The sequence below is a fragment of the Pocillopora damicornis genome, chromosome 9, assembly GCF_964200805.1.
Source record: "Pocillopora damicornis chromosome 9, jaPocDami1.2, whole genome shotgun sequence".
NCBI classification, from domain to species: Eukaryota; Metazoa; Cnidaria; class Anthozoa; order Scleractinia; family Pocilloporidae; genus Pocillopora; species Pocillopora damicornis.
In genome coordinates, this window is record NC_142678.1 from 16,978,417 (window position 1) to 17,005,286 (window position 26,870).

General features: G+C 37.7%; 3 protein-coding genes and 2 long non-coding RNA genes across 12 annotated transcripts in view; 2 read left to right on the plus strand and 3 right to left on the minus strand.

The window, feature by feature from the left end:
* The first annotated feature begins 246 nt into the window (after window positions 1–246).
* Window positions 247–13,732, plus strand: LOC113686863 (uncharacterized). Of its 7 annotated transcripts, none has more exons than XR_016179492.1 (7): window positions 247–313; window positions 1,278–1,354; window positions 6,122–6,207; window positions 10,205–10,262; window positions 10,345–10,470; window positions 11,557–11,791; window positions 11,990–13,732. It is a non-coding gene; the product is annotated as an uncharacterized LOC113686863 (long non-coding RNA). The 7 variants fall into 7 exon arrangements; XR_016179493.1 differs by having other exon boundaries at window positions 1,281–1,354; XR_016179490.1 differs by lacking the exon at window positions 10,205–10,262.
* LOC149040417 (uncharacterized) lies at window positions 1,938–3,954 on the plus strand. The gene is made up of 3 exons (XM_089183098.1): window positions 1,938–2,028; window positions 2,411–2,833; window positions 2,979–3,954. The coding sequence occupies exons 1-3, from the start codon at window positions 1,938–1,940 to the stop codon at window positions 3,917–3,919; spliced, it is 1,455 nt and encodes a 484-aa protein (XP_089039224.1). The 3' UTR covers window positions 3,920–3,954.
* Window positions 13,733–18,654: 4,922 nt separating the features above from the next.
* LOC149040418 (uncharacterized) lies at window positions 18,655–20,313 on the minus strand. The gene is made up of 3 exons (XR_016179499.1): window positions 20,188–20,313; window positions 19,316–19,422; window positions 18,655–18,786 (listed from the first exon to the last, which is right to left on the minus strand). It is a non-coding gene; the product is annotated as an uncharacterized LOC149040418 (long non-coding RNA).
* A 294-nt stretch (window positions 20,314–20,607) lies between these two features.
* On the minus strand, window positions 20,608–24,278 carry LOC113686864 (melanopsin-B-like). Its single transcript, XM_089181298.1, has 3 exons — window positions 24,139–24,278; window positions 23,039–23,751; window positions 20,608–21,790 (listed from the first exon to the last, which is right to left on the minus strand). Exons 2-3 carry the CDS (start codon window positions 23,738–23,740, stop codon window positions 21,521–21,523), a joined length of 972 nt encoding a protein of 323 aa, XP_089037424.1. The 5' UTR covers window positions 23,741–23,751; window positions 24,139–24,278; the 3' UTR covers window positions 20,608–21,520.
* A 523-nt stretch (window positions 24,279–24,801) lies between these two features.
* LOC113686858 (receptor-type tyrosine-protein phosphatase S) overlaps window positions 24,802–26,870 on the minus strand; it is a 32,928-nt gene continuing 30,859 nt past the window's right edge. For both annotated transcript variants that reach the window (XM_027204536.2, XM_089181293.1), the window contains one exon: window positions 24,802–26,388. In XM_027204536.2, coding sequence (XP_027060337.2) covers window positions 26,314–26,388 — 75 coding nt within the window. In that variant the 3' untranslated portion in view covers window positions 24,802–26,313. The remainder of the gene's footprint in view (window positions 26,389–26,870) is intronic.

Consider the following 26,870-nt stretch of genomic DNA (forward strand, 5'->3'; position numbering starts at 1 on the left):
TTGTGGTCCGTCGCTCAAAAATATTAGGGAAACCGCCAGCTGCAAAGGCGAACTCGCTATACAAAGGAGTGTACATTACCTTATTCCGCACATCCGATTTTGTCAGTTCCACTTCTAAAAATTTCCTGAGGGTATTTGGTAGAATATTTACATAATCTGTCAACACCTAGCTGACTTTGAAAGAGCCATTCATTAAATATTCATAGGTTGTCACACTTGGGTGTCTTTCGTGTGATCTTCGCACTTCGACTACTAAAATACGTTCTGACTATTCTTCTCGGATGAGGCTGATTCCTTACGCTCTAACTGTATGGTAAGTCCATATTTCATCTTATTATTGTGTGAATTCGCAGAAAATCGGGTTTGGTTGGAAAATTATTGATTCAATCGCTGTATAATCGATCCGCGACAAACCACGTGTTAGCCAAGATTTTATTCTTGTGGACGGTTCTCAATTCCAAGATAGACAGTTTCAATATTCCTCCATAAGGGCTATTAGAAAGTCCCCTCCACTTCAAGTCTCTCACTCTCAATTCCTTAACAGCTTATTATTGTGTGAATTCGCTGAAAATCGGGTTTGGTTGGAAAATTATTGATTCAATCGCTATATAATCGATCCGCGATAAACCACGTGTTAGCCAAGATTTGATTCTTGTGGACGGTTCTCAATTCCAAGATAGACAGTTTCAATATTCCTCAATAAGGGCTATTAGAAAGTCCCCTCCACTTCAAGTCTCTCACTCTCAATTCCTTAACAGCTTATTATTGTGTGAATTCGCTGAAAATCGGGTTTGGTTGGAAAATTATTGATTCAATCGCTATATAATCGATCCGCGACAAACCACGTGTTAGCCAAGATTTTATTCTTGTGGACGGTTCTCAATTCCAAGATAGACAGTTTCAATATTCCTCAATAAGGGCTATTAGAAAGTCCCCTCCACTTCAAGTCTCTCACTCTCAATTCCTTAACAGCGTTTAAGATGCAATTCGGCCGCAACATCAACTTGAATCCCTAATGGCACTATACGGATCAGTAAGCCGAATCACAACGCTTTAGCCTATGTTCACATTAGCGACTTATTGTGATTTAACTTTGAGACAGTAAACACTACAGTTAACCCAAGCTCGACATTACGCTAAGAAAGTGTTTTAACTTCGCTGTTATTGCTTGGAAGAAGGAAAATGTCAGATGAATCAGATGATCGCAGATTGTCTTGTAAACATGTTAAAAACTCCATCTGTTTTCCGGCGTTTAAATCTCTTTCTTTTCATTTAAGCAGGAGTAACACAAGCGGCGCGATGGAACACAGCGGAGGCAAAAATAGAAAACACAGTAGCGAGGAGAGGGAGAGGGGTAATGAGGCCCTTTCCTTTTTTCCTTTTTTTGACACACTTTCATCACGTTAGTCTTGTCTTAGCTTTTCTCATTCCATCATTTCCTTTTCGGACAGAAGAGTCAGACACTTGTGCAGTGTTCTCCAGAAGCGCCGGCGGCCGGCGTTTTCGCCGGCTACTCGTGTATCAAGCGCCGGCTACTCACGTTAAACAAAAACAAAGAAAAATTATCCTTTAGTTTCTGTAAAATAATTTCGCACGTTGCGTGTTTTCGGCTAAAAATGTCAAGTACCAAAAACAGTACGCGTTCATGTTATTTCCGAAGGAAACGATAAACAATAGCTTAGTCTAGTACGCTCCAGGAAGATAACAATGGAAATGTTATTTTATTTACCTGAAGACAGACATCTACACCGAAAATAATCGTGTTAAAGTGCATTGGCCGGAAGCTGTCAATTAAACATCAACTTTTGCCGCAATTCTGTCAAAATATTTCGTAATTTCCATCGTTCCAGTTCGTTTTTCGGAAAGAGTGGATGCGAACAAATCGACAGTACGATCCCGTCATTACGACAAGAAAATTTACATTGAGTCTTAGGGAGATGTCAAAGCGAAAATCCGTGGAAAATCAAATGAGTGGGAAAAGAGGAAAAATAACAAGTTTCCTTATTCCCAAGGAACCAAGAGAAATCGGTAAGTTTATTAAAAGGATCAGCTGTTCGGTCGCGCAATGTTAAACTTGTAGGTTCGTTCGAGATAACTTCATCCCGAGGTGGTTTGCAAGCATGTGAAAACTTTTATAGGTTAAGAAACACAATATATTACAAAAACCAAGGTAGATATTCACGAGTTTACATTTCCTTCCTTGTCGGTAAAGAGTAAGCACACGTGCACACGACCAAGAAATGGCGGCCATGTTGAAAGTCGGGCCCAGTCTCTTCGCATCTACAGAGTTTTGGTTTTCGCGCCTGACGAAAGAATTCAAGTTAATCAAGTAAAATTAAAAAGAAGGAGAATCAAAAACTTCGATTTGAAAGCTTTCAATTTTGAAACAAATTTAATTTTTGTAAAATAGAGTTAAAAAATAAACGTCATCTGTTTTTCCCCACTCTAAATCATTCCATTTTAGCTTCATCTAGTACTCAGCAGCTCTCTCTTGAAAATGCAACTACCTCTGAACAGCAATGCATACAAAGTTCCTGCAGTGCTAGCGGAGAGCAAAGGCCAAGTTCTCTTGAAGAAAGCACAAATCTAATGCCGGACATGTTACCAACTCCAGAAGCAATCTCTCTGTTAGAAGAGTATTTTTCAGATGCGATAGAAAAGAAGCAGCTTCATAGCTTCTACACCTGTTGTGGCAAATGCTCAGACGTATCTGAAGTTGAAAGAGCCAGAATTCAAAGCCAGAAAAAAACAGCAGAAGGGAAAAAGAAAGGAGTGGACATGTTCAAACACTCATGGCTCACTGACAGAAAAACTTCATTCTGCGACAAAACAGGTAAATGACACAGTGTTTTGTCAATATTAAAACATTTTCTGAAAAAAATGTTTACTTTATTATAAATTCAGTTCTGCTTTTTACAATGACTACAAAAAACAATGCCTGTTTTTTTTTTGTTTGTTTTTGTTTTTTTTAATCTCAGGCATGTGGTGGTTGGTGTACTGTGAAGGGGAAGGGATGTTCTGCCTACTGTGCCGTGTTCATAACACCAAAAACAAGTATAACAAACAGAACATATTCAACTTAGCACCATCCACCAACTACAAGCATAGTGCTGTTAGTGACCATGCAAGAGCCAGTGGACATACGTCGACAGTAATCTGTGAGTTGAAGAGAAGGAATTCATCCTTGGCTAACCAGTATAAAGTGGCTCACGAGGTGGCTGATAAAGTAACCTACAACGCATTCCTGAGCTCTTATTGGCTTGGAAAAGAAGAAGTGGCTAACAAGAAACTTCTCTCCCTGATTGATTTGGAAAAGCACATTGGTGTCACGGAAATGCGAGAATTCAAAAATACAAGTGAACGAAGTCAGCGGGAGATGCGCCTCCTCCTTGGTCAGCTTATCAAGGAGAAACTGATTCAAAGGGTCAAGGATGCCAAGTGGTTTAGTATCTTAGTTGACGAGGTGACGGATTGTGCTACCCTAGAGCAGCTGTTGATCTATGTTGGTTATGTTGATGAGGAAGGGAAGACACATTTTGATTTTCTTGAGGTGAAAGATGTTCTTGAGACATCAGAATCCGCAGATTCTGAGACTCTCACAAGGATCATCACTGAGGAGCTGAAGGCCTGTGGTCTAAACCTTGCTTTAGTTTGTGGTTTTGGCTCAGATGGTGCTAGTGTCATGACTGGCAAAAATAATGGTGTTGGTGCCAGGCTTCAAAAGGTGTGTAGCATCATGGTGCGCAGTCACTGCATTAATCTCAGGCTTGCCTTGGCATGCAGTGATGCTAATGACACTGTGAAGTATATCCAGACCATCGAAGTTACCCTTCGTCAGTTGTGGAAGTGGCTGGAGTATCCAAAACGTTGCTCAGCATTTGTGAAGGTCTGTGTCACTTTAGAAAATAAAGCTGGCTAATGCTAATGATGACCCTGCAAAACAGAAAAAATTGTCAAAGTCTCTGGCAGTCAAGATACAGAAAGCTTGCAGGACGCGGTGGCTTTTAACTGGCCAAAGTGTATCAAGCGTCTGCCGAAATCTTGTTGCCCTGATGCAGACATTGAGGCAGTTTAAGGAAGCTGATGCTACAGCTCAAGGTCTTCTCCAGAGAATGAACAACACCAAGTTTGTTGGCACGATGCTTCTATTGAATGCAGTTCTACCTCATCTTAATACCCTTAGCAAGCTGTTCCAAAAAGATCACACATGCTACACCTCCATCAGACCTGCACTTGATAGCACCAAATCCAGAATTTCTGAAATCCGGTCCTCTTTTGACCTTGTTCCAGAGTTGCAAACAGCCATTCAACCAGGTGGAGACTATGCTTCTTTGGAACTGGAGCTTAAAGATGATGGCCAGGTAGAGGCATTCCTGAAAAATCTAGTAATAAACTACACAACTGCCCTCGAGAGGAACCTAGATAGAAGATTTCAAGAGGCTGCACCCGTTCTTGAAGCATTTTCCATCTTCGATCCGACCTGCCTCCCAAAGCCAGAAGATCCAGCCTTCAAGAAGTATGGTGTGGATGAAGTAAACGTGCTGTGCAAGCAGTTTCAGTTTGACAAAGATCACACACTTGCGCAGTGGTACAACTTCAAGTACCTGATGTCATCATGGAAGGTACCCTCTGCTGTTCTCAGGGGAAAAGATGACCTCTCTCCAACTGAGTTCATTTTAAGAAAAGTCGTTAAAGAGCAGGTGGCTCACAGAATCAACTTCCCACAAATTGTGGATGCGGCTCAGATTTGCCTCACCCAGCCCATGTCCAATGCAGTTGTAGAACGGGGTGCAAGTGCAGTAAAGAGGGTAAAGAGCAGGTTGAGAAGTCGACTCAAGAATGACATGATGGCCAGCCTGCTCCACATTTCTCTAAATGGTCCCGATCATGGTGACGAAGAGTGCAAGGAGATGCTTGTAGAAGCAACCAAAGTCTGGAGAAAGACGCACTTCAGAAATCTACCATCACTAAAGAAGCTCCCAATGGTTGGAGGATCAGACCATGAAGGCAGTCTTTACCATCCAGCCACAAAGACTGATATTGGAGTACAGGTCGAATTTCCAGATGACCTTCAGGCCTCTAGATCAGCCCAGGAAGACAACGAAGTATCTGTGGAAACTGAACTTGATGCTAACGTCCGGGTTGTAGCTCAGGCAGTTGCCAGCAATACTGATTTGTGTCATGACGCACTGGATGCCATGGATATGGGAGATGTTGAATCTGGCGTTGATTCAGACTTTGAGTTTGATATGGAAGATGATTAGTTATCTCAAAACTTTATCAACTTAACTTATGTAAATCGAGTTTCACTTTGAATTCACTGAGAGAAGTAAAAGGATAAATGCTGTGAGCTAATAAGTAATGATTGTATTGGTATTGGGAGACAAATAAGTGAAATAAATAATTTCTTTTATCACTACAGACTCCAAATATAAACAAAAACTGACAGAAAAATTACACATTTTTTCCTGCCACAGAGTGCCCAAAATGCCTCAAATTGCATCTCCGGAGACCTATTTTTAGAAAATTTTCCAGGGGAGCATGCCCCCGGACCCCCCTAGGGGCTCGTGCCCTTCGGGCACTCGCCATACACCCGCCGGCTACTTTACAAATTGGGCTGACTACTCCAAAATCTGTGGAGAACACTGCTTGTGCCAATCTGCCTTACTTTGGATGCTTGTCTGTTATCAGCTGGTACTGTCCTATTTTGAATACTTGCATGGAATGGTACTGTACAATTTTGAACAATTTTGTCTATTATTGGACAGTCCATGCAATTAAGGAAACTTTTGACTGTTTTTGGATCATAGGGTTTGATTTTGAGCAATGTCTCTTTGGTGATGGCCTTATGGTCCAATTTTGGACACCTATAATTGTTTTACAATGCATTTAAGATGATAGTGCCTGTTTGTGACCTCATCTGTCAGTCTTTGGATGGTACCATTCGATTTTGACGATCTGTTGTCAGGAAAGGGTTCTTTGAAAAAAACTGTATACTAATCAAATGTGAATTTTGACTGGGGAAGGCTAGGTTGGTCTCTATGGTTTCCTCTTAGCATTTGCTTGTGTTGCAAAAATAGACCCTAGCTAATATGTCCTTGCCTGTGCACTTTTTTCAAAGATTGGAAACAAGAAATGAAGATAAAGCAAGCAACTCCATCATCATTTTATATTGGTGTTGTGGAGATAAAGTACTTCTATTTGAGGGTGAGTAAGTATTATTAACTGAGTTGATAACATAAATTGGCCACAGTAAAGTAAAATTCAAAGCTGAGGTTTCAAGTGTTAGCCCTTCATCATTCGCTCTGATGAGGGGCTAATGCTCAAAACTTCAGCTTTGATACTCTTTACCATGGCCAATTTACCTTGTCAACTCAGTTGATAATACTAAATTACCTTGATATACTCACCAATGAAGCACCACAGTTTCCTTAGAAACTTATCCCTTTACTTCTGAATGAGTTGACCCAGCAACAGGTTAGATTGTCAACATCTATTGTGTGGCTGAGACTAGCATGGTGCAGCACCATCCATATAGTCCAGAGGCTTCTCTTTTGTATAGCCACTGATGTCTTACATATCAGTTATGCTTACTTAACTTCCTTTTTTCTAATAAGCAATAATTAATTTTAAGAGTTACACATCAATGTGCTGACACATGGATGATCACATGCACAGCTATCGCCGGGAAGTGGTTCTTAGTCCGCCCATCCCATCTCCCGCTGTGCTACAGTAAAACCCAATCTTCTATGTCAGTGTAGGGTTTGCACTTCCTACATGGATAAGTACACTTGGCACATTCAGTTTCATTATTCAAGTAACTTTTTTTTTTGGTTATTTCCCTTTATTTATTTGTCTACAACTATGGCTAGATTTCCATCTACACCAAGTTATTCCTAAAGTTTTTATGGTAGCAAATGTCGTTTACCCATTTCACATTCACATTCAGTTTCATAATTCAAGTAACTATTTTTTTTGTTTATTTCCCTTTATTTATTTACGGATAAATACACTTGGCACATTCAGTTTCATAATTCAAGTAATTTTTTTTTTTGGTTATTTTCCTTTATTTATTTGTCTGCAACTATGGCTAAATTTCCATCTACACCAAGTTATTCCTAAAGTTTTTATGGTAGCAAATGTCGTTTACCCATTTCACATTCACATTCAGTTTCATAATTCAAGTAACTATTTTTTTTTGTTTATTTCCCTTTATTTATTTGTCTGCAACTATGGCGAGATTTCCATCTACACCAAGTTATTCCTAAAGTTTTTATGGTAGCAAATGTCGTTTACCCATTTCAGACCAGGTGACCAATCTATGACATATGAAGCTAGGTGACATTTTGATTGAGTGTTGAAAACAAAAACTAATTAAATCACAACTGCAAAGGAGAAAAATGGATAAAATCTCAAGGGGCTAATAAGAGCTCAGAGTAAACCACAGAAACTTCCTAGAGCATGGGATAATGCAAGTGACCAGGTTACAACATAGGCGGCCCAAGCTCAAGTCTCGAGAAAAAGCCAACGATGAATTCATGAACGCGTCACGCGTTGTGTGACTCGGTGTTAAGTTACGGGAGGAACCGTTGAAAATTTGAACACGTTATAAGGCATAGTATGGGGAACGAAATATGGTCGATTTATAACGATAAATATTTCGAAATCTGAATATTTTACACGTAAAATCAATAAAAACTTACTCATGCCCTGTGTATCCGTCGAAGTTTCTAGCGATTTCTGCTGTTTTAAGCTTGCTTTACCATCACTGTTAACCATGTCAAAAGACGAAGTCAAGGCTGCACACTCCGATTTCGACCTTGGTCCACGCGGAGGTGATTTGCGCCCCGAAAATCCTCCCGATCGGCATTTTTCTCAGCCACACTTTACGATCTAAGATCGCTGCACCCTGGGACATGTCTCAGTACCAAAACTTCACGCGCATTTCGCTGGAAACGAGTGTTTTCTACCTGAATTTCCAAGTTCGCTTCTTTCTGGTTATGCTTTGAACACGAAGACTGGACACGGCCGCGAAAGAGACTTGGGTACGAGGTCAATTTTCTCTCTACCGCGAGTGGTACGGTCGATTAATGTACAATACTTACCCCATCTCCACAGAGGCAACTCGCCTTAGCCTATTGTCCTAATCAACCAATCAGACAGCGAGTCGAAAGTAAAACAGATGACCAACGTACAAAATTTGAATATTCTGTGGGGTTTTCTGTGAGCATCTAAGCTTCGATTATTTTCGCGAAAATGCTATCGAAGAGGAAGAGATGCGGTGAAATTAACGGCGAAGCGAATCAGAAGGTTAAGAGTGGCAAAGTTTCAAGATGAAAATCCTAATATTTCATTTTGGGAACTTTACTGATAAAATCACGGGTGAAAAGCTTATATTAATAGAGAACAAATTTCCTAGTGCGAACCTAGGATAAATATTTAGGTATCATAACTTTTCGCAAGTTTGACGTCGGAATCCGATACGAATATTAGTTTTTCCTACACGTAGATTTCTTGTGAAATTCATGGAGAGGTGAAATATTTCGCCACCTGAAATTGACTGTAATTAAAGCGAACCTGGTATGTGAAGTCTTACATACCGCAATGTAAATACCATTGTCCACATGATGTCCTAACGTCGATTGCATCTACCCTTCCATGCATGGCCTATCAAACTACAATGTTTTGCCAGTTGATGTCACTAGACTTCTGGAAAAATGGAAAAACCCTCAAGATTCGACTCACTCATGAATTACTCATGATCTACCCTCCTAATTTACGTTGGAGTAAATGTCTATTTAGTCACCGGAAATCCATTGTAAAGGACAATAAAATTTCGATTAGCTCGCAGATTGTCAAATGAAGTTCATTGTGTTAGTGTTCATAATTTTCCTTCCTGTGAAAACTCGTTCTTTCAATCGACGTTAGGACATCATGTGGACAATGGTATTTACATTGCGGTATGTAAGACTGTAGGAAAAACTAATATTCGTATCGGATTCCGACGTCAAACTTGCGAAAAGTTATGATACCTAAATATTTATCCTAGGTTCGCACTAGGAAATTTGTTCTCTATTAATATAAGCTTTTCACCCGTGATTTTATCAGTAAAGTTCCCAAAATGAAATATTAGGATTTTCATCTTGAAACTTTACCACTCTTAACCTTCTGATTCGCTTCGCCGTTAATTTCACCGCATCTCTTCCTCTTCGATAGCATTTTCGCGAAAATAATCGAAGCTTAGATGCTCACAGAAAACCCCACAGAATATTCAAATTTTGTACGTTGGTCATCTGTTTTACTTTCGACTCGCTGTCTGATTGGTTGATTAGGACAATAGGCTAAGGCGAGTTGCCTCTGTGGAGATGGGGTAAGTATTGTACATTAATCGACCGTACCACTCGCGGTAGAGAGAAAATTGACCTCGTACCCAAGTCTCTTTCGCGGCCGTGTCCAGTCTTCGTGTTCAAAGCATAACCAGAAAGAAGCGAACTTGGAAATTCAGGTAGAAAACACTCGTTTCCAGCGAAATGCGCGTGAAGTTTTGGTACTGAGACATGTCCCAGGGTGCAGCGATCTTAGATCGTAAAGTGTGGCTGAGAAAAATGCCGATCGGGAGGATTTTCGGGGCGCAAACCACCTCCGCGTGGACCAAGGTCGAAATCGGAGTGTGCAGCCTTGACTTCGTCTTTTGACATGGATAACAGTGATGGTAAAGCAAGCTTAAAACAGCAGAAATCGCTAGAAACTACGACGGATACACAGGGCATGAGTAAGTTTTTATTGATTTTACGTGTAAAATATTCAGATTTCGAAATATTTATCGTTGTAAATCGACCATATGTCGTTCCCCATACTATGCTTTATAACGTGTTCAAATTTTCAACGGTTCCTCCCGTAACTTAACACCGAGTCACACAACGCGTGACGCGTTCATGAATTCATCGTTGGCTTTTTCTCGAGACGTGAGCTTGGGCCGCCTGTGGTTACAACTGGGTTTAGTTTTGCTTCTGTTTAGCTGTGTGATTTGTGGGGTGCCAGTTCCAGACCAATTTAACACTGTCATGGAGCAAAACCAGTTAAAAACTGGAACTTTAACTACATATACTTTGCGGAGCTTTAACTACATGTACTTTGTAACTTAAACGCTTGCTCATAATCAAATGATTTGTTTATGGTTGAAATAATTTTTTGTGCTCAACAGGCATCATGGTAACCTCTTCATCTTTTGAAAGCAATTCTTCTTAATAAGGGAACATCAGGTATCAATACTGGACTTATGTACTTACAGGAAATTGAAACAAACAAACACACTTATCTTAACTTTTGGCTGACTTATCACAGGTCCTTGACAGCATTGACTTTTGTGTCTGATGAGTGAGAGGAATAACTTTTAAGTTCAAGTTGATATAAAAAGCTAGAGTTGCCCTGAGGGTGTGTAACATCTAGGCAGGAGGTCAGCACACTAAGGTAAGGAAGAAAATTAATCTGTAAGATGTGCTTAGAATATACTTTGGTTTGTTAAAACAAATTTTTGAAATATCTCCTTCACTGGTTGATGTCAACATATGTTCTTTTTTTTACTCTATAGTACAAAATTAAAAATTAATAATTGATAGTTTAGTTTTCTTGTTTATAATATATCTGCCTTTGATCCTTATGTATTATGCTTTGAAATCAAGAAGCCTTGTACATGTAGCTTTTTATGACCCTTGGCTACTTATAGTACTATTTTATATTGAATAATATTATAATAGATTTACAGTAAAATAATAAACTGAAAGTGTAAACTGACAACCTTGGGCAACAAAATCAGAAACATGGAACCAAAGACTTTCATGTATTCTCGACTGGTTTTTTCATTGGTTTTAAAAGTAATTTTCTCCTTGTTTTTTTGAGAGCTTTTTTACTATTTCATAAGCTAAAAATCATTGTTAAAGAATAAATTGCTATCACCTTCAGATGCAATTTTCAAAACATCATTGCTTTTCTTTTATTTTGTTTGTTTCTCCTTATTGCTGCAAGCACAGCTATCGCCGGGAAGCAGTCCTTAGTCTGTTTTCCCATCTCCCGCTGTGCTACATTAGAGCCCAGTCTACTGAGTCGACATAGCAGTTACAGTTTCTTTGTCGACAATTACACAGCCTGGAACAAAGAATAATTCACTACATAAATTTCAAAAGAAAGAGATACACTCTAATAAATATGGAAATAAAATCATGATCATTTGTTGATGCATACTGAAGCTATTATATGTTAGTGAATTGAGGAACACTAGAATTAATCACAATTTTTAATCTTCAACTGTCACATGAATCCTTCATGCACTAACCAAAACACTCCTACTTTAATTTGTAAAATTAAACTTTCAGAGAAATAGCTCTTTGTCTTGTAATAATACCTTCATGTACACAGTGGTTGTACATGTATATTTGGTTGTTGCCATCATCCTCTTTTGTGGTCTGAAAACAAGGATGAGGAAAGAAGGAGAAAATTCCCATATTCATTTATCCATATTAGTAGTAACTAACTAAATGTGCTCTGTTTTGGTGCTAGGCAGCAGAGAGAACTCCAAGGGCTAAGCTCTCACTTGAAAAGAACTCTATAATGCCAGTTGAAGACAGCCCATAGATGGGGAGTGAAAAACACCCATAAAAGGAGTGCTGGAATGGATATATTTTTAGAAGCTTTTAATCATTGGCCTTCTTCCCTTTCTTGGAACTAATTCAACTTAGAGGAGATAAACTTTACAGTCAAGTCTTAATAGTGTGGTTCAAGAGCAAAGTGAAAGGTAATTGAGAAGAGTCTGACAATGGATTCATTTTGGGGTTGATTATGTAATTCTTATGTAATTCTTAGCCGGCTATGGCATTGAATTCCCTTCAAGCTTGGATTTTTTCTTGCCTCGTTATTTCCGCAAGAATCTGATTTACTGGTAATAGGGTGTTACTTATTCATTTATTTACCTCTCTCATCTTGTTGTCATTAGGTCAACAACTGCTGGTTTTAGGATCTGAAGACTCAGAGCTTAGGACTTCCCAGAAGTCACATCACAAGAAACCAACTCAAAAACGGAAATTGTCAAGAGGTCTTATATGATTCATATGGATCTTTCTCGTTTTGTGTAATCCAATGAAGCTGGTGATGACTGATGGAATATTCAAATTTGGTGCTAATAGACATTTAGAGCATCCTGGTCAGATGAAAGGAATTTAATTGTGTATGGTAAAGGTAAAAGGTAAAGAGAGTTAATGACTTACACTGTCCTTGATGCAAGATGTAATGAGAAAGTGTCCAACCTTTAAGTCAAGTTGTTCTCTGTGTTTCTGTATCATGTTGCATTCAAGGCAAAACCAGTGAATAAAAACGTGGCAAAAGGAGAGTATTATATTAGTTGAGGCAAAGTTGTTGTGAAGGAAAACAGGAAGTTTATTTAAATTACTGTATTGAGCAGAACTTGTTTAGATGATCAGTCAGCTTAATCATGGAGAAGATAAACATGAAAGATACCAACTCTTGTTTAGAGATGAACAATTTTGAAGCAATCTGGAAACAATCTTAAACTCAGTTTAACACTCAACACCCTAACATCAGTATGCATATTCTCCATACTGTTCTCTATACATTTCTCAAGTGCTGACAAGGAAAATGTGTTTAACAATCAAGAGCTTGTTTAATTGGCGATCATTTTGTTTATTCTTGTCCTTAATGTGTGATTCTGGGGGGATACTATTAGGATAAATTGGACATTAGTCACTTCTAGGGATCAAATGGTTAAACTTTGCCTACTTAAGTGGGGAATCTTCTCGAAATAATTTTTCTGCTTAATAGAGTTTTAGAAATTGAAAGGAGAATCAACATGTTGGTCATCCAAGTACATTTTACAGAATAAGAAGTATTAGCATAACTGCTCAGGAGGTTATAGAGATTTTCATGTCTTTGATTGTTCAGGAACTTCACTATACAGGAGGTGATTATGGCAGGGGGTTAAATTTCAGATTGATCTGGCAGCAGTTGGCTTATTGTAAGGCAAATCAAACCTCTTAAACACTTTCTTGGAAACAAATGTAGACATGATCATGATAATATTCATTGAGTTGTTGCTTCTGTCATATGCATGTTACTATTGACCAAGTAATGTACAGGCAAGACATTGTGTATATGTTCTGAGATAAGTGACGAGTTGGAAGCAAAATATTATTTTGATATATGATTTGCAATTTGCTTTGACAATTACCTGAACAACTATGACAAAAGAATTATTTTACTCAGGCTCACTGAATGTTGGTAGATAATCCCCATGCCTTCATTTCAAGGATTATTCAGTAATATTCACTTCACCTTCAACAAAAATTTTTTTAAAAGGCTTTATGGAAATTATGCACACTTTAACTTTTGCTTGGTGTGATGTTATTGTCTACTTCAGACTGTATTTTGCCTTTGATATCCTGGTTTTGTTTGAAATACTTTAAGTATATTTGGTCACACTTTTGCACAATAATAGTTACAAATTACAATTGCATTGCACTGGATTTTAATATATCTTCAAGCATATTGTAAGCAATGCCCTTAGATGAAGTGATATAATGTAATGACGAAATCTTGAAATTTTTATTTTACTTTTAACCAGATGAGGAGTACCATAGACACCTAAGTTACCATAGTGGTATTCAGTATCTTAGTGTTATAGTTATGTTTACATATAACAATAAACTGCCTTATTTAAACCATGGCTTGGCCACTGTCTATGCTTGACTTGATTTGACAATAGAATTATTAAGTTGATGGCAAAAAAAATTATATACATGTCGAAGTAATTGCTAAGACCTGAGATTTTTGTACATTGCCAATTCATGCACGATTACCGCTAGTTCTCATACATTATGAAAATATTTGAGAATATAGGAAATAATAATAATAATAATAATAATAATAACCATTTTAAGAAGGTTTTGCTTGTCAAACAATTCTCCTTGTCAGTCAGTACCACAGGAAATGTGAAAAGAAAATTGTTGAGAATCTGAATATTAGGGTTAGGGTGTGAAGGGTTAACTCTTTACGCCCTAACATCAGTATGGATATTCTCCATACTGTTCTCCATACATTTCCGAAGAGGCTGACAAGGAGAATTTGCTTAACAATCAAGAGCTGCTTAAGTTGGTGATCATCCCTTCTATTCTCATGACTTTCATGTTTGATTCAGGGGTGTTATATTAGGGAGAGATTAGATGCTAATCACTCTTACGGGTTAAGACCAACATCTACTGCGAGCAAGCAACATCACAACTCGTAAATTTTACCCCTCCCCCCCAGCATGCCAGAGAAATGTTACTATTAGAAGACTAGATGGTGGAGGCTGAAAAAGAACAAATGTCTTCTTTAAAGTGGCTCAAAGTTTGTTATTTCAGAAAATTATTTGATGGATCAATGCTAAAACACTTTTTCGGGTGTTACCCGATAAAGATGGCGTCAGAAAAACGTCCAATTATTTCTTAAAGTATTTCCGTGTTTTATAACAAATAGCGTTACCATCGCAACGCTACAGCTCTTGGAAACACGTTTGATTATCGCTGTATGTGTCTGTTCATTAAAAAAAACTAGCTCGGGGACTTCCATTTTCCCCAGGTACCATGCAAGACACTTCACTCTCCCAGTGCTTCTCTCCACACAGGCGTATAAATGAGTACCAGTGAATTTTCAAGGACGCCTGCTGAAATGCTGAGGGGTAAACTTGCGATGGATTATCATCCTTTCTAGGGGGGAGTAGTAATACTCCTAGTCCTTTCATGCTTCTTGGAAACCGGGATAAGCTCCGGCTGGGTGGGCCAACTCAGTACAAAATTTATCTTTTTACCTTATTAAAATACAATCAGCATATCAATGATCATCTTTCTGCAAAGTTTTGATAAAGAAAAATTCCGTATTTAATGCTCAGCCCAGGGTAACCTTACATTAACAAAACTAAGATATTTTGTCTCCACTACACAACAAATAACACAGTAGTGTACACCAAATAAGTTTATTTAGGGAAGCCTGCCGAGAACCAACCCGAGGCATATATAGCCCGGGGAATGCATACATACATATCTTCGCAACTGATATACCATATACAATCCTGATATACAGTCAATTCCTTAGACATTAAAAAAAAGGTATACATTACTAACATCCAAACTTCACCAAGTCTGGATTAACAGAGATGGGCAACCGCTTACAAGGACATAACTACGGTTATACAGAGGCCAGAAAAAACCTGCCAGAAAAAACCCCTTTGGGGAAAAACATGACAGGAAATCAGGGTAGGAACCATGGCCCAAACTCAGAGCAGTTGGCAGCCCATCCTACGAGGCTTAACAGCTAAAGAAAATATGTTTTCAAACTAAAATAAATTTGTCATCAGCCAGAGGTGAACGGTTGGTTCTGAGGCCTAGATGGACATCACGTGCTATACTTTCCCTTATATACCACTGCATCATTACCCATGATGCTCGGGCCTAAGGCCCAGGCCTTGTCGTATCTCGTGCCGACAAAATATCTATTTCTGCCTTATTCGCAGACTCATTCGTTAGAAATACCATGACTCTGAGCTTTACGTGTAGCGTTGTTCAAAACTTTGCAGAAAGATACATCTTGAGATATTAATTGCAATCCAGTAATAAGAGGCGGAGGTCACCCACCTTGTTTTTGTGTTACAGGAACATAACTCGAAGACTGAGGGTGTTTTTGAGGGACATAAGTGGTAACCTCAGTTGCCAAAAATAAAGATCACATTGTTTTGTTTTGTTAAACCAAGTTTTATTTCATAGTGTTTATGTTTTTTATTTAGTTCTTTTTTTTCTTTTTTTTTTCTTTTATGTTTGCTATTTTTCTTTTGTTTTGTCTTGTTATTTTTATAACCATCTTCAAAGAATCCCCCCCACATACAGGAAAGGCCCGGGAGACGAAGGAAGAGAAGGAAGGGTGCTGCCCTTGTCGGCCCGCCATTCAAAGTGGGGAAAATAATTTGAATAACAAATAATTTTGAAATTAATATTCACATTTGCGACCAGTTTTGCACGTGGAAAGAGCTTACGAACTACAAGAAACATCACGGTCTTTTGCAGCTATTTTGGGCCAAGAAATATTTCAGTTTAACTGTATTATCTTGAATATCGTCAGTTCAGTCAAGGCCGACATGTGTTTCCTCGAGTTTATTGACGGGATAGTGTGGTTTTAATTCAATCTCGAGGATCAATTGATGTCAATTCGTAAACAATGTACTCGAGGTAGGTTACCTTCTTATGAACTCCATTATTGAAAGAATTACAGTTTCCTTCATTTATTTGTTGCTCTTAAAAATGAAATGACGGAGTTAGATGTTAAGAAAAGAACATGTTTTGCACCATAGATAATAAGACACATCTTAAACAGCAGCCGCCATGATATATTGAATCACGTGACTTTTAGAGCACAAGCTAGAAATTCTTAATTCATTGTCGATGTGTTGATCGCTTATTTGCTTATGTATTTAATTCCATTATTTTACTTTTTCATAATGTAAATCGTTTCATATGTCAGGATTTACACATAATCCCATAATTCTTTATCTACGTGTATATGGCTCTTTGATAAAAGAAACATATGGCACGGTTCTTTATATAGCATATATCTATATATATCCATATCTATCTATATATATAAGGTGATGCGATTTAATCGTGCTTGTCATTTCGCTAACACCTAGCCTCCCGCCATAGAGAGTAGAACCTTTTTTCTGGAGACCAGAAGCCCTCTTTCCATCCTTAGTGTCAAGAGTAAAAATTACTCAAACTCTCGTTTTGTTGACTATTTCTTTATTCTCTCTTCTACACTAGTTATCACAACGGGGACTAGCTCTGATCTCTAGCTCTGATCTTAGATGTCTTTGTTTTTCTTTCTAGATTGTCGCGGCTGAACATTGTCATTTTTGTTAAGTCTTTTTTTTTATTTTGTTTGTACGCATTGTGTGCCATTGCTTTAGTGACGTCTAGGTCATGTGATTTATGCTACTTCGTGGTTGAAAATGTGAAAATAAATGGTTGAGTGCTGGAAAACAGTCCTTGTTTCTGTGGACGAAGCGTTTACATGATAGTGATATTTTCTATTGATTAGGGAATTTTGCTTGATTAAACAAAAACAGTGGAGCCTAACGAAGGCTTTTTTGGAATTTGTTTTTAATTCTATAGAAAGTGAAAGTTTCAATCATTGTTATTATTTTGAAGAGAGTTGAGCAAAAATGTTTACACAATGTATTTCAAAGGTGTTTTAAGAGACCAACAGTTCTTTTCTCAACAATCTGATGTCGATAAGCGTCATGGGCTGTTTCGTCGTCAGATGTTTCTTGCAGAAGACACAGAAAGTTGTCTCCACACAAACGTGAATTCGAAAGAGTTTTCTATTTTTTAACTCTCTCACCCCTAAGAGCGATTGGCTTCTGATTCCTCTTTACAGTATCACCCTTGAATCAAATGTAAGGTAATGAGAATATATGAAATGACCACTATTTTAAGAAGGTTGCGCTTGTCAAACAATTCTCCTTGTAAGTCAGTACCACAGGAAATATAAAAAGAAAATTATAGAGAGTCTGAATATTAGGGTTAGGGTGTGAAGGGTTAACTCTTAAAACCCTAACATCAGTATGGATATTCTCCATACTGTTCTCCATACATTTCCAAAGAGGCTGACAAGGAGAATTTGTTTAACAATCAAGAGCTGCTTAAGTTGGTGATCATCTTCTCTATTCTCATGACTTTCATGTTTGATTCAGGGGGGTGTCTTGAAGCTTAAGCCAAATTGAATAATTTTTTCTCAAAGATAGACGCTCCCAAATTGTTTCTAAAGTTCATCATCAACTGACATGACCGTTCATACTTAATTCAAGACAATGTATAGGAGACTGGTTGCTAAAAGTCATAGCGGTTGAGGCTAAAATTATACGGTGGTTATGTTCCAACTAGATAACGCCCACTTCGAAACACTTTTTCGAGGGTCTTCTTGATGACATAGACTTTTCTCATCTAATTTGAGCGAAAATCTTGGAGCCCAATTGATAAGTGTCTTAGGTCTTAAGCTTAATTCAAAGAACAAGTTCCATAACTTTATTTTTCTCAAATTTTTCTAAGAATTAATTTTCAATTTTTTCATTCAAATTTTAATATGGTAACCAATTGGTGCCTCTCTCAATAAACTAAAATTTTAAATCGTAGAGAACGAATTTTTTTTCCTAATTGACTTGCAGTTCCACCTAACTACACACTTTTTAAAATTGTCGATGATGACATGTTAAAGCTAGCAACTGAAGTAGTGAAATAGCATGGTGACTTGAACTACTGAGTCATTTGAATTCAAGAAATTAAGTTCCAGTAACTCCAACAAATTTTTTAATTTGACATCAATTCATTTGAATGCATGAAATTAAGATTAAGCAGCTAGGGCCATGGATTCAAAATAAAAATTTGTCTTTTCCCTCCCTTAAGAATGACCAAATTATATTTGCATAAATTTTATTTGTTATCACCATACGTGTATGTTGATTTGCAAAACAAAGTGTATCTATTCCATCAATCCCGACAACTCACAGATCTGATCGGATGCAATTCAGAGAAGTTTTCAAATAGATATCGACAATAGTTCAGTCACCATTTTACCAAAAATATATTATAATTTTAAATGCTTATCTCTGTCGAATCTTCTCGTTCATCCAGTGGATCCAGTTCTCCTTTTGAAGAGAAATTTCATCATTCTTTTCCTCCTCACCAAGACAATTACCTATAACACAAACATTATGCTGATGAGAAATGAGATGAATTTTTACTGACTAGTGTTTAACTTAACTCAAGTAAAGGATTTTTACTGACGAATGTTTAACTTAACTCAAGTAAAGGATTTTTACTGACGAGTGTTTAACTCAACTCAAGTAAATGATTTTTACAGACGAGTGTTTAACTCAACTCATGTAAAGGATTTTTACTAACGAGTATTTAACTAAACTCACGTAAAGGTGGAAAAACCCAAAGACACACACTTGCAAATTCTACCGAGCTAAACTCCCTCAAGACCCGAGAAAAAAAAATGATTACATGCACGTGGCCGTGTCCAAGAGTTAAGACGTGTTGAAGGTTTCGAAATGACTCTAATAGCCTTTCTAGTTTCGAATTTTCCGTACTTTCGGCTTCAGTTATGGCTAAAATGCTCTTTTCTTGTTCTCGAATTTGAGCTACTTGCGCACGTGGCAACTCGCCAAGGTAATATCCTGTAACTTCACTCTCGTATTTTCCAACAAAATTACAATATTTACCCTTACTGAAGAATAGTACACACTTCCATTTCCTCATGAACGTTTCTTCAAACTTCTTCCCGCTTCATTCTCGTCGTTATCAGAACCTCGTCATACATGTCTTCACACTTTGACGACAAGTTGCATGAATATGGATTGGAAACAACAACCAATCACTGATTTTGACGTAGGCACGACTTGTAACACATATTTAGCGTCGGCCAATGAACAGTAAGCCTTTGAAATAAATAATTTTCTTGTCTTTATTTTTAATTTTACAGGGCTGCTTAAAACGAATCATAACTTCTTCCGTTTTCATTATCTAGGAATAAATATTGCAAAAAAAATGCTGTACACTCACCATTTGAGGGAACAAAAGGGCTTGAGCGGTATTGATAAAAGTAGTCGTTTCTATCTCTAAACTTTAGAACGTTTTATTAATGAGTTAATTATTAATAGGGTGAGAAGAAAAATTCAGTGATATGTGGATTTGAAATGGAAAGTTAAAATATACGGAAGAGACAAGGGTAAGTTAGATTTAAAAAATAATAGAACAGAAATGAAAGGAGAAAAAGAGGGGGAAAGGAAAGGTTTATGGTGATGTTTCTTCGCTGTTCCTGTGCGGGGTTATTCCTGACATGATCGATTCGTGGGCGGAGATCATATCCACAGTGCCACGTTGCAGGTCGCCGGTGACTGGCGATTTTCAATATTTTAATGTAATGCAAAAAATTGAGAAACTTAGAGACAAGTCATACTGCACAACTTAAATGCAGAGATAAAAATCAGTGGATAAAGAAAAGGAATGACAGAAGAACGAAAAGAACTACAGCAACAATTGAGACACACGTCGCGGTTCATCTTAAGCCCTGAGAAACTCTCGCGCAACTTACCTGAGTGTTTTTTCGGTATTCCTTCAGATAAAGAGACGATATTAGACAAAAAATTGCCCTCTTTTCACTGGTTGCCGAAAGAGAAAACAAGAGAGCACCTTACATGGGGGAAATTGGGTCAAGTTTGAACAATAAATTACTGCAAAGGATAAAAGAAATATTGTGCTAGCTCCATGACACTAATATCCTTTTGGACCCGGTTGTCTAGGCAACGGAAGTGTCAAGGTATTCTTTGGAAAATTTCTAATGAATCTTTCAATTAAAACTTTCAGAGAAAGGAAATTAAGGCTTGAGCCCTGATTTCCTCGCGTCTTTTAATATCCTGGTTGTCACCAGTCTTTACCTAAAGGAGGGGAAATGTATTAAAGATTTCTTTACGTAGGATAAACTGTAGACTCCATTAAGAAAAATCACACAGTATAGTTTATTTTAAATTTTATTTCTTGGTAAAATTTGCGGTAAAGTACTTTCAATTCTAAATTGTAATTTATGCGAAAAGTAACGGCTTCAAAGGAAAAAACAATTTCAACAATATTTGTTATCAAAAAACGTGACTAGGTGTCATACTGTCTTATGTACCTTTTATTGGTGAAGATAGAGATTTTATAGTTTCTGGAGCAAAGTTCTTCTTTAGGGTGCGTAAAACGCTAGACTGATATTCGTTTGAACAGGTTGTGGTCGAGAAACGATTTAGAAATCACGTTCAACTCTTAGTTTTAAGACCCTTGCGATTACAAGAAGCTGTTTATTTTCAGTACAAGGGTTAATTTTCAGTGTGATATCTAAGAGTATGGCTAATACAGTTCTGTAAGGTTACGAATGAAAATACATGAATCCCGACAGATGGATGCCTTTTCTAAGCTTTCATTAGCTTCATACTTGTAGTGTCCATTGCTCTTAGTCTTTCACGATCGTCACGATGGTTGTGAATTGATAAATAAAGATGAAAACCTTCCACGACACACAATAAATTACTACTCCTTTGAAATTTGGTATCATGTGACGAGTTCAGGAAAATAAGCCGCGATCGATCTTAATGCTTCCCTAAAAGTTCACGTAACAAGGCACAAAGAAATGTTCGGCAGTCCAGTTTCGTAGCCTCTCTTGAAATTGTTATTCACTCCGCCCCTCCAACCTCCCAGAAACAAAAAAATGAGTGTGATTGGACAAAACGGAGAGTAAAATATATCTCTGATGACAACAGTTGTTTCTTTGGGGTATTACTAAACTAAAAAAATTGTTGGATAAGGGGCATCTCTTTGACAGAATCAAGGCGCTACACAATGTATATCGGATTAGGAGTGATTACGGTAAAAACCTTTGCCAGCAAACTCTATTGGCGACTTGGTTGCACTTCCACATCTCTCACATGAGTTTTCATACATAACAGCCTTCTGACCTGGTCACGGAATTGAGTGTGCCTGAAGCCATAGATCCAAGGGTTTGTCACGCAACTTAAACTCATGAGGAAAGCCGCTGACAGGTCAACTGAGTCTGGAATGTTTCCGATACGGGCCACACGTAGAAAGTGAATAACGCAGATCGGAATCCACGTGATGATGTATACGCCAATCAGCAAGAGGACTGTCTTGGCAACATTAACCTGGAAAAGCCAAAATAGAAAGAATGCAAAAAATATTGCAATAGAATCTTTAAATTAGTACTGTTACCTGTTTGAACCCGGAGCCCATTAGGTAATGGGCTCCTGTTTGAACTCAGTATGTTGATTTTTACAAATCGTTGACCTAGGATAATCAGTCTTAACTCACGTAAAAAGGGTTTTTACATGGCACCCGTACTAACAAGAGAGGAAAGTATATTTAATGATAACTGCTTCTCAGAAACCTCTTCATAATTTTCTATGTCGATGTTTCCTTTCCCCCGGACGGAGCCACCCATTTTAAGAGTTCGATCTCGTCAACAGTTCGCTATGGGCTCCTTTTCAAGTTTAAATCCATAATGGTAAAATTAAGCCACCTTCCCCGCCCTCCCTCCCCCCCTCCACCACTCCTTAACCCCCCCCCCCCTCCACCCACATTCCCAATTCCTCTTCGTAGTTTTATCCAGATAAAAATTATGTAATGTACTAATCCCGTTCAATATCTTCAAATTCGTTTTATTACACTTTTGAAATTCTGATTTGTCATAATTAACAAAATTTCGTACTTGTTGGAGTTCAGGCGGAATAAAGCAAAAGGAAAAGCGAGGGAAAAACGATTAGCAAAATTCGAAAGAATATTTCAGTGGAACTGGTAAACTTCTGGTTTGACACAACTTGAAATATATACCGCATTGGTTATTAACAAATCACCTGCCTTTTTTTTTTTCTTCGACGATAAGCTTCACAAAAAAGCCGCTTGCTTTCAACGAAATCCTGTATTTCCAGGCACATTTGTGAAACAAAAGAATGGTTCATTTAGGTTCTCTCTCTTAGAAGATTTTTAAAAGCTTCTTACACTTTAATCATATCTTGTCTCATTTCTCCTCTTATCTTGAAAAAAAAAATCAAAGATAAACTTTCTTGAAAATTAACACAGTAACATTAACTGTTTGTCTTGGACTAACAAGCAATCAAATTTAGGACAGGCTTTCGAATATAGTAAAACTCTCGCATTTTGTCGATGACCTCAACGAAAAATTAGCGAAAAGCCTCTTTTAATATAAATAAGTAACTCGTAATAATCAAAATCAAAGGTAAAAAAGATACAGATATCTCAGGACCTACATCCACTTGTTAGTACATGTGGTTTTTGTGATATCGAGAGCGCGAGATAGCGTGACGCGAACGATCTCTGAATTTATTTAACAAATACGAGTACAAAGTTTCAAATTAAGACGAATTCCAACCTACCTCTTTCTTCAATCTTTCGGCGTTTTCCGAACTAATGTTGACTGGTAGTGTTCGGATGCATTCAACACGGTTTTTGCTCCTCTTCATGGCTTTGTAGATCTTCACGTAACACCAGATGAGCACAGAGAACGGTGTTGTGATGAATGTTATCACTAGAAAACTTGTGTATGAGTAACTGCTTCCCACTGCTATAAAACAAGTCGCGCGTGAGGCGAAGAAACCGTAGTGGCCCCACCCTAAAATTGGCGGAATGGCAATGAAGACGGCCAGAAACCAAAGAGTGAAAAGCATAACTTTGGTCCGTCGCAGACTGAAAAACGTAGAGCTTTCGTTTGCTCGCACGATTAAAAAGTATCTGTTCACACTTATGAGCGTCACCGACATAAGAGAAGCAACCAGGAATACGAGGGTGTAGGAACCGTTTACATGACAAAACGCGTCGCCAAAAACCCATCGCCTTTTAATAAGAACACCCGCAGAGACAGAGAGAGTGAAAAAAATCCGGAGAAGATCTGACACACTAAGGTTTACAATCAGGTAGTTCGGTATTGTTTGTAAATGACGATGGGTATAAACCATAGCACAAATGCCGAAGTTACCAACGAGTCCGAAAATGATTATAAGAAATACAACCGCGACCCCGAGGACTGTGAACACAGGAGATCCATGAGCCAGAGGCGGAAAATACGTAGAACTATCCATCAAGAATCCTCCTTAGAAGAAAAAATAAATTCCTTTTTATGAAGTCGGTAACGGCGTACAGGTGTTGAAATTTGCATGCGCTCTTTTGACCGCAAAACTTTTCCTAAGTAAATAGAGGATGCAACATCAAGATATCTGCCTTGCCCATTGACGAAAAACGATTAAAAATCTGACAACAGTAATTAGAAATGGGTAAAATCAGTGAAATATTGTAAGCCACTTAAAAATTATTTTGCAAGAAGTAGGATTGAATGACACTTAAAACGCGTAAAACACGTCGCTAATAATTCTACGCAATTATCATAGCAAAATCTGATATTTTCACGTTTTTGTGATTCGAAAAGCATTCAATTTGTAGTATTTGACATATGCCGGCAGATAGTAACAATTCTGATTACCTTTTTTGATATCTCCACTCTTGAAAGTAAAACAAACTGACACCGGCGGGCAATCATTTAAGAGTTTGCCAAGGCGTCCATGTACGTAATACAGCAAACTGTCACAGTTTCGATATCAGTTTGAGCAAAGTCTTCCGAAGACATTTCTTGTGATGACATATAATTTCTAATGTAAATACGTCATCGTATTCAACGACATCAATTCATTCTACAGAGAATCTCGATCAACGAAAAACACAAATATATACAAGAAAATATTCTAAAAAAGGAGCGGACCAAAAAACGCATAAAAACGCAACCAAAAAAACTTAAAAAGAACAACTAAGGAACGAAAATTAGAGCAATTACAAAACATCGCACAAATTGACTATCCACTTCATGGCAAGACTTGACTGAGGTTTTTCTTCTGAGAGACATTTTCTGAATTAGAACATCGAATTGGATTCGATTTAAGGTCGGTGTTATATCCGTCACTGATAAAACGAGCAGAAGAAATGTGATATTTAATCCACCGTTATCTGTCGTAAATGTCTGACAATTTGGGTGACCACGTTAATATCACTTTCCATGATCTGTGAGCCTCCCAGGAACGGAAATTGAGTTCAGTAATGCTGTGACGCTCAGGATCTAACACACACAGAAAAAGAAGACAGATGCCACAAACAAGAACTCACTTAATATTTATTTTGTCGTCAAGAACTCTCTAAAATCGCAAAATAGTTTTTAATATTAAACTATTCATATCATGTAAATTATTGTAATAAAAAAATTCCGTGTGACTCGTGAGACCGGTAGAAGAGATTTACTCTTTCACATCGTTAACATGCTCTAAAAAATGACAATTCTCTCATTTCGGTATTCATCAAAAGTGTTATAATCACCTATAATCACCAATCTTTGAGTACTTTGGGGAAGGAATCACAAAAAACTGAAAACTAAAATTGAGCACAATCGTTCACAACAAAAAGATGTGACACAGAACAGAGTAGCAAATGCAGCGCTGACAAACAAAGATTATGAAAACAGTTTAAAAATATCAATGAAACTAGATTTCTATCAAAAATTACAGCACAGCTGAAATTTCATGTGAAGTGTAATGAAGCGCATAAAATTTTAAAAAAAAACCCTTTGTGCTACTGTAGTAATAATTGTTGCCACATTTAAGACATATGTCTTTTGTTTAACAAGTTTATGGAAAATCATGACCAACATTTTGTTTCGCCTATCGCGTGGTTCTCGTTCGCGATAATCTTGCTCTGCCACGCGTGAGGCGCATACTGCCACGCGTGGCTGGTATTCTGCAAATTTTAAGTTTCATTTTCACCCGTTTCGAGTACCCGTAAGATTACCTGTCCTGCAGGATCACGGGAAGCTAAATTTAATTTCAAAAACCATTCATGCATTCTGTCTATTTTACTACGCTCACACGCGTTATCCATGCAATCAGAGAAAAGGCGCCAGTGGGCATTCACTTCATCTCACAAGTGATTCCCATGTAAACTTTCCCAACAATTCAAATACATTTTCCCTCAAGAAAACGACGAGAAAAGACATACTCATCAATTAATAGCCTAGATTATTTTAAAAAATTACCAAATTCTGATCACTAATTCATAAGGAAAATATAGTAGCAAGGAATGAGACTTACTCATCAGTTCTTAACAATTAAAGGGTGAACTCTTTCCTTCATCAGCCCTCCCATCGTAAAAATCTTTATTTCACTTTATTGCAATCACAGCCCCCCTATTATCATCAATCCTTTTTATTTTTGATCGAAGAACTTCTTTCGAGTTTCGTTTGGTCTCAAATGGAATTTCCTTCCATCATTTTACGTATATTTCTAAATAAAGACTACAGTCTATATAAAATATCGAGGAAGTAAGACAAACGCTCTGAGATCTAAAATTGGTATAAAAATAGATAACATGTAGAAAAAATTACCTTCATTTTTTTCCTCTATTATTCACGTTCTGTGACCCCAATTTATTCTCACGAAAAGATTTAGTACTCTTACTACCACCAATTTGTTTGGCGTTCAAAATATTGAGTAATGAACTTGGCCAAGCTCAACAAATGAATTATCCTTCAATTCCCTTGGTTTTGAATCAATGTGTCCCTTGAGATGACCCATCTATTGTCATTCTACGCTTGTAGAAAAAATTGCGCGGTAGAAGTTCACTGGAAATTGGCGTATAAATCAAAGGAATCTAAATACTCTTGCAACGTTGTGTAGCAAAATTCATACTGCTCCTACAAGAAAAAAAAGGAAGGAAAACGTTGGTAAATAAAATCCATGGGGCAAATGCTGACATTATAAATTATTCAAACCGATGAGGCGGCAAATTTGAAGGCGACCTCACTCTCAGCGGTTATCGACCGAAAAAACACTGAATTTTTCAAATTAATGATAAAAGCAAGAAACTTTGCCACAATACTTATGACCTTACGACTAACATTTTCTTATATAGGGCCAATCCAAATTAATTTCTGAAGACGAGAACCACGCATGTCAGAAATTCGCTAACATGGAAACGAGGCTAAGAATAAAGAAAGGGGGCAAGTTTCTAAAGAAAGTGTGGTGCTGCGTAGGTAGGAGTTTTGCAAGACAATTTGATGTTATCAACTGCGTTTATAATTTAACTTGGCCACCGTAGAAAAGATGACGTTTCGAGTGTCAGCCCTTCGTCAGAGCGAATGACGGAGGGCTGACGCTCGAGACGACAGCTTTAAAA

Excerpts from the sequence above, each read along its gene's own strand:
- LOC149040417 (XM_089183098.1), top strand. The coding sequence starts at position 1,938 with ATGTCAAAGCGAAAATCCGTGGAAAATCAAATGAGTGGGAAAAGAGGA. Across the intron at positions 2,029-2,410 it reads CAAGGAACCAAGAGAAATCG|AGTTAAAAAATAAACGTCAT; the intron begins GTAAGTTTATTA and ends TTTGTAAAATAG. Across the intron at positions 2,834-2,978 it reads TTCATTCTGCGACAAAACAG|GCATGTGGTGGTTGGTGTAC; the intron begins GTAAATGACACA and ends TTTTAATCTCAG.
- LOC113686864 (XM_089181298.1), bottom strand. The coding sequence starts at position 23,740 with ATGGATAGTTCTACGTATTTTCCGCCTCTGGCTCATGGATCTCCTGTG. Across the intron at positions 21,791-23,038 it reads CCGAAAGATTGAAGAAAGAG|GTTAATGTTGCCAAGACAGT; the intron begins GTAGGTTGGAAT and ends TGGCTTTTCCAG.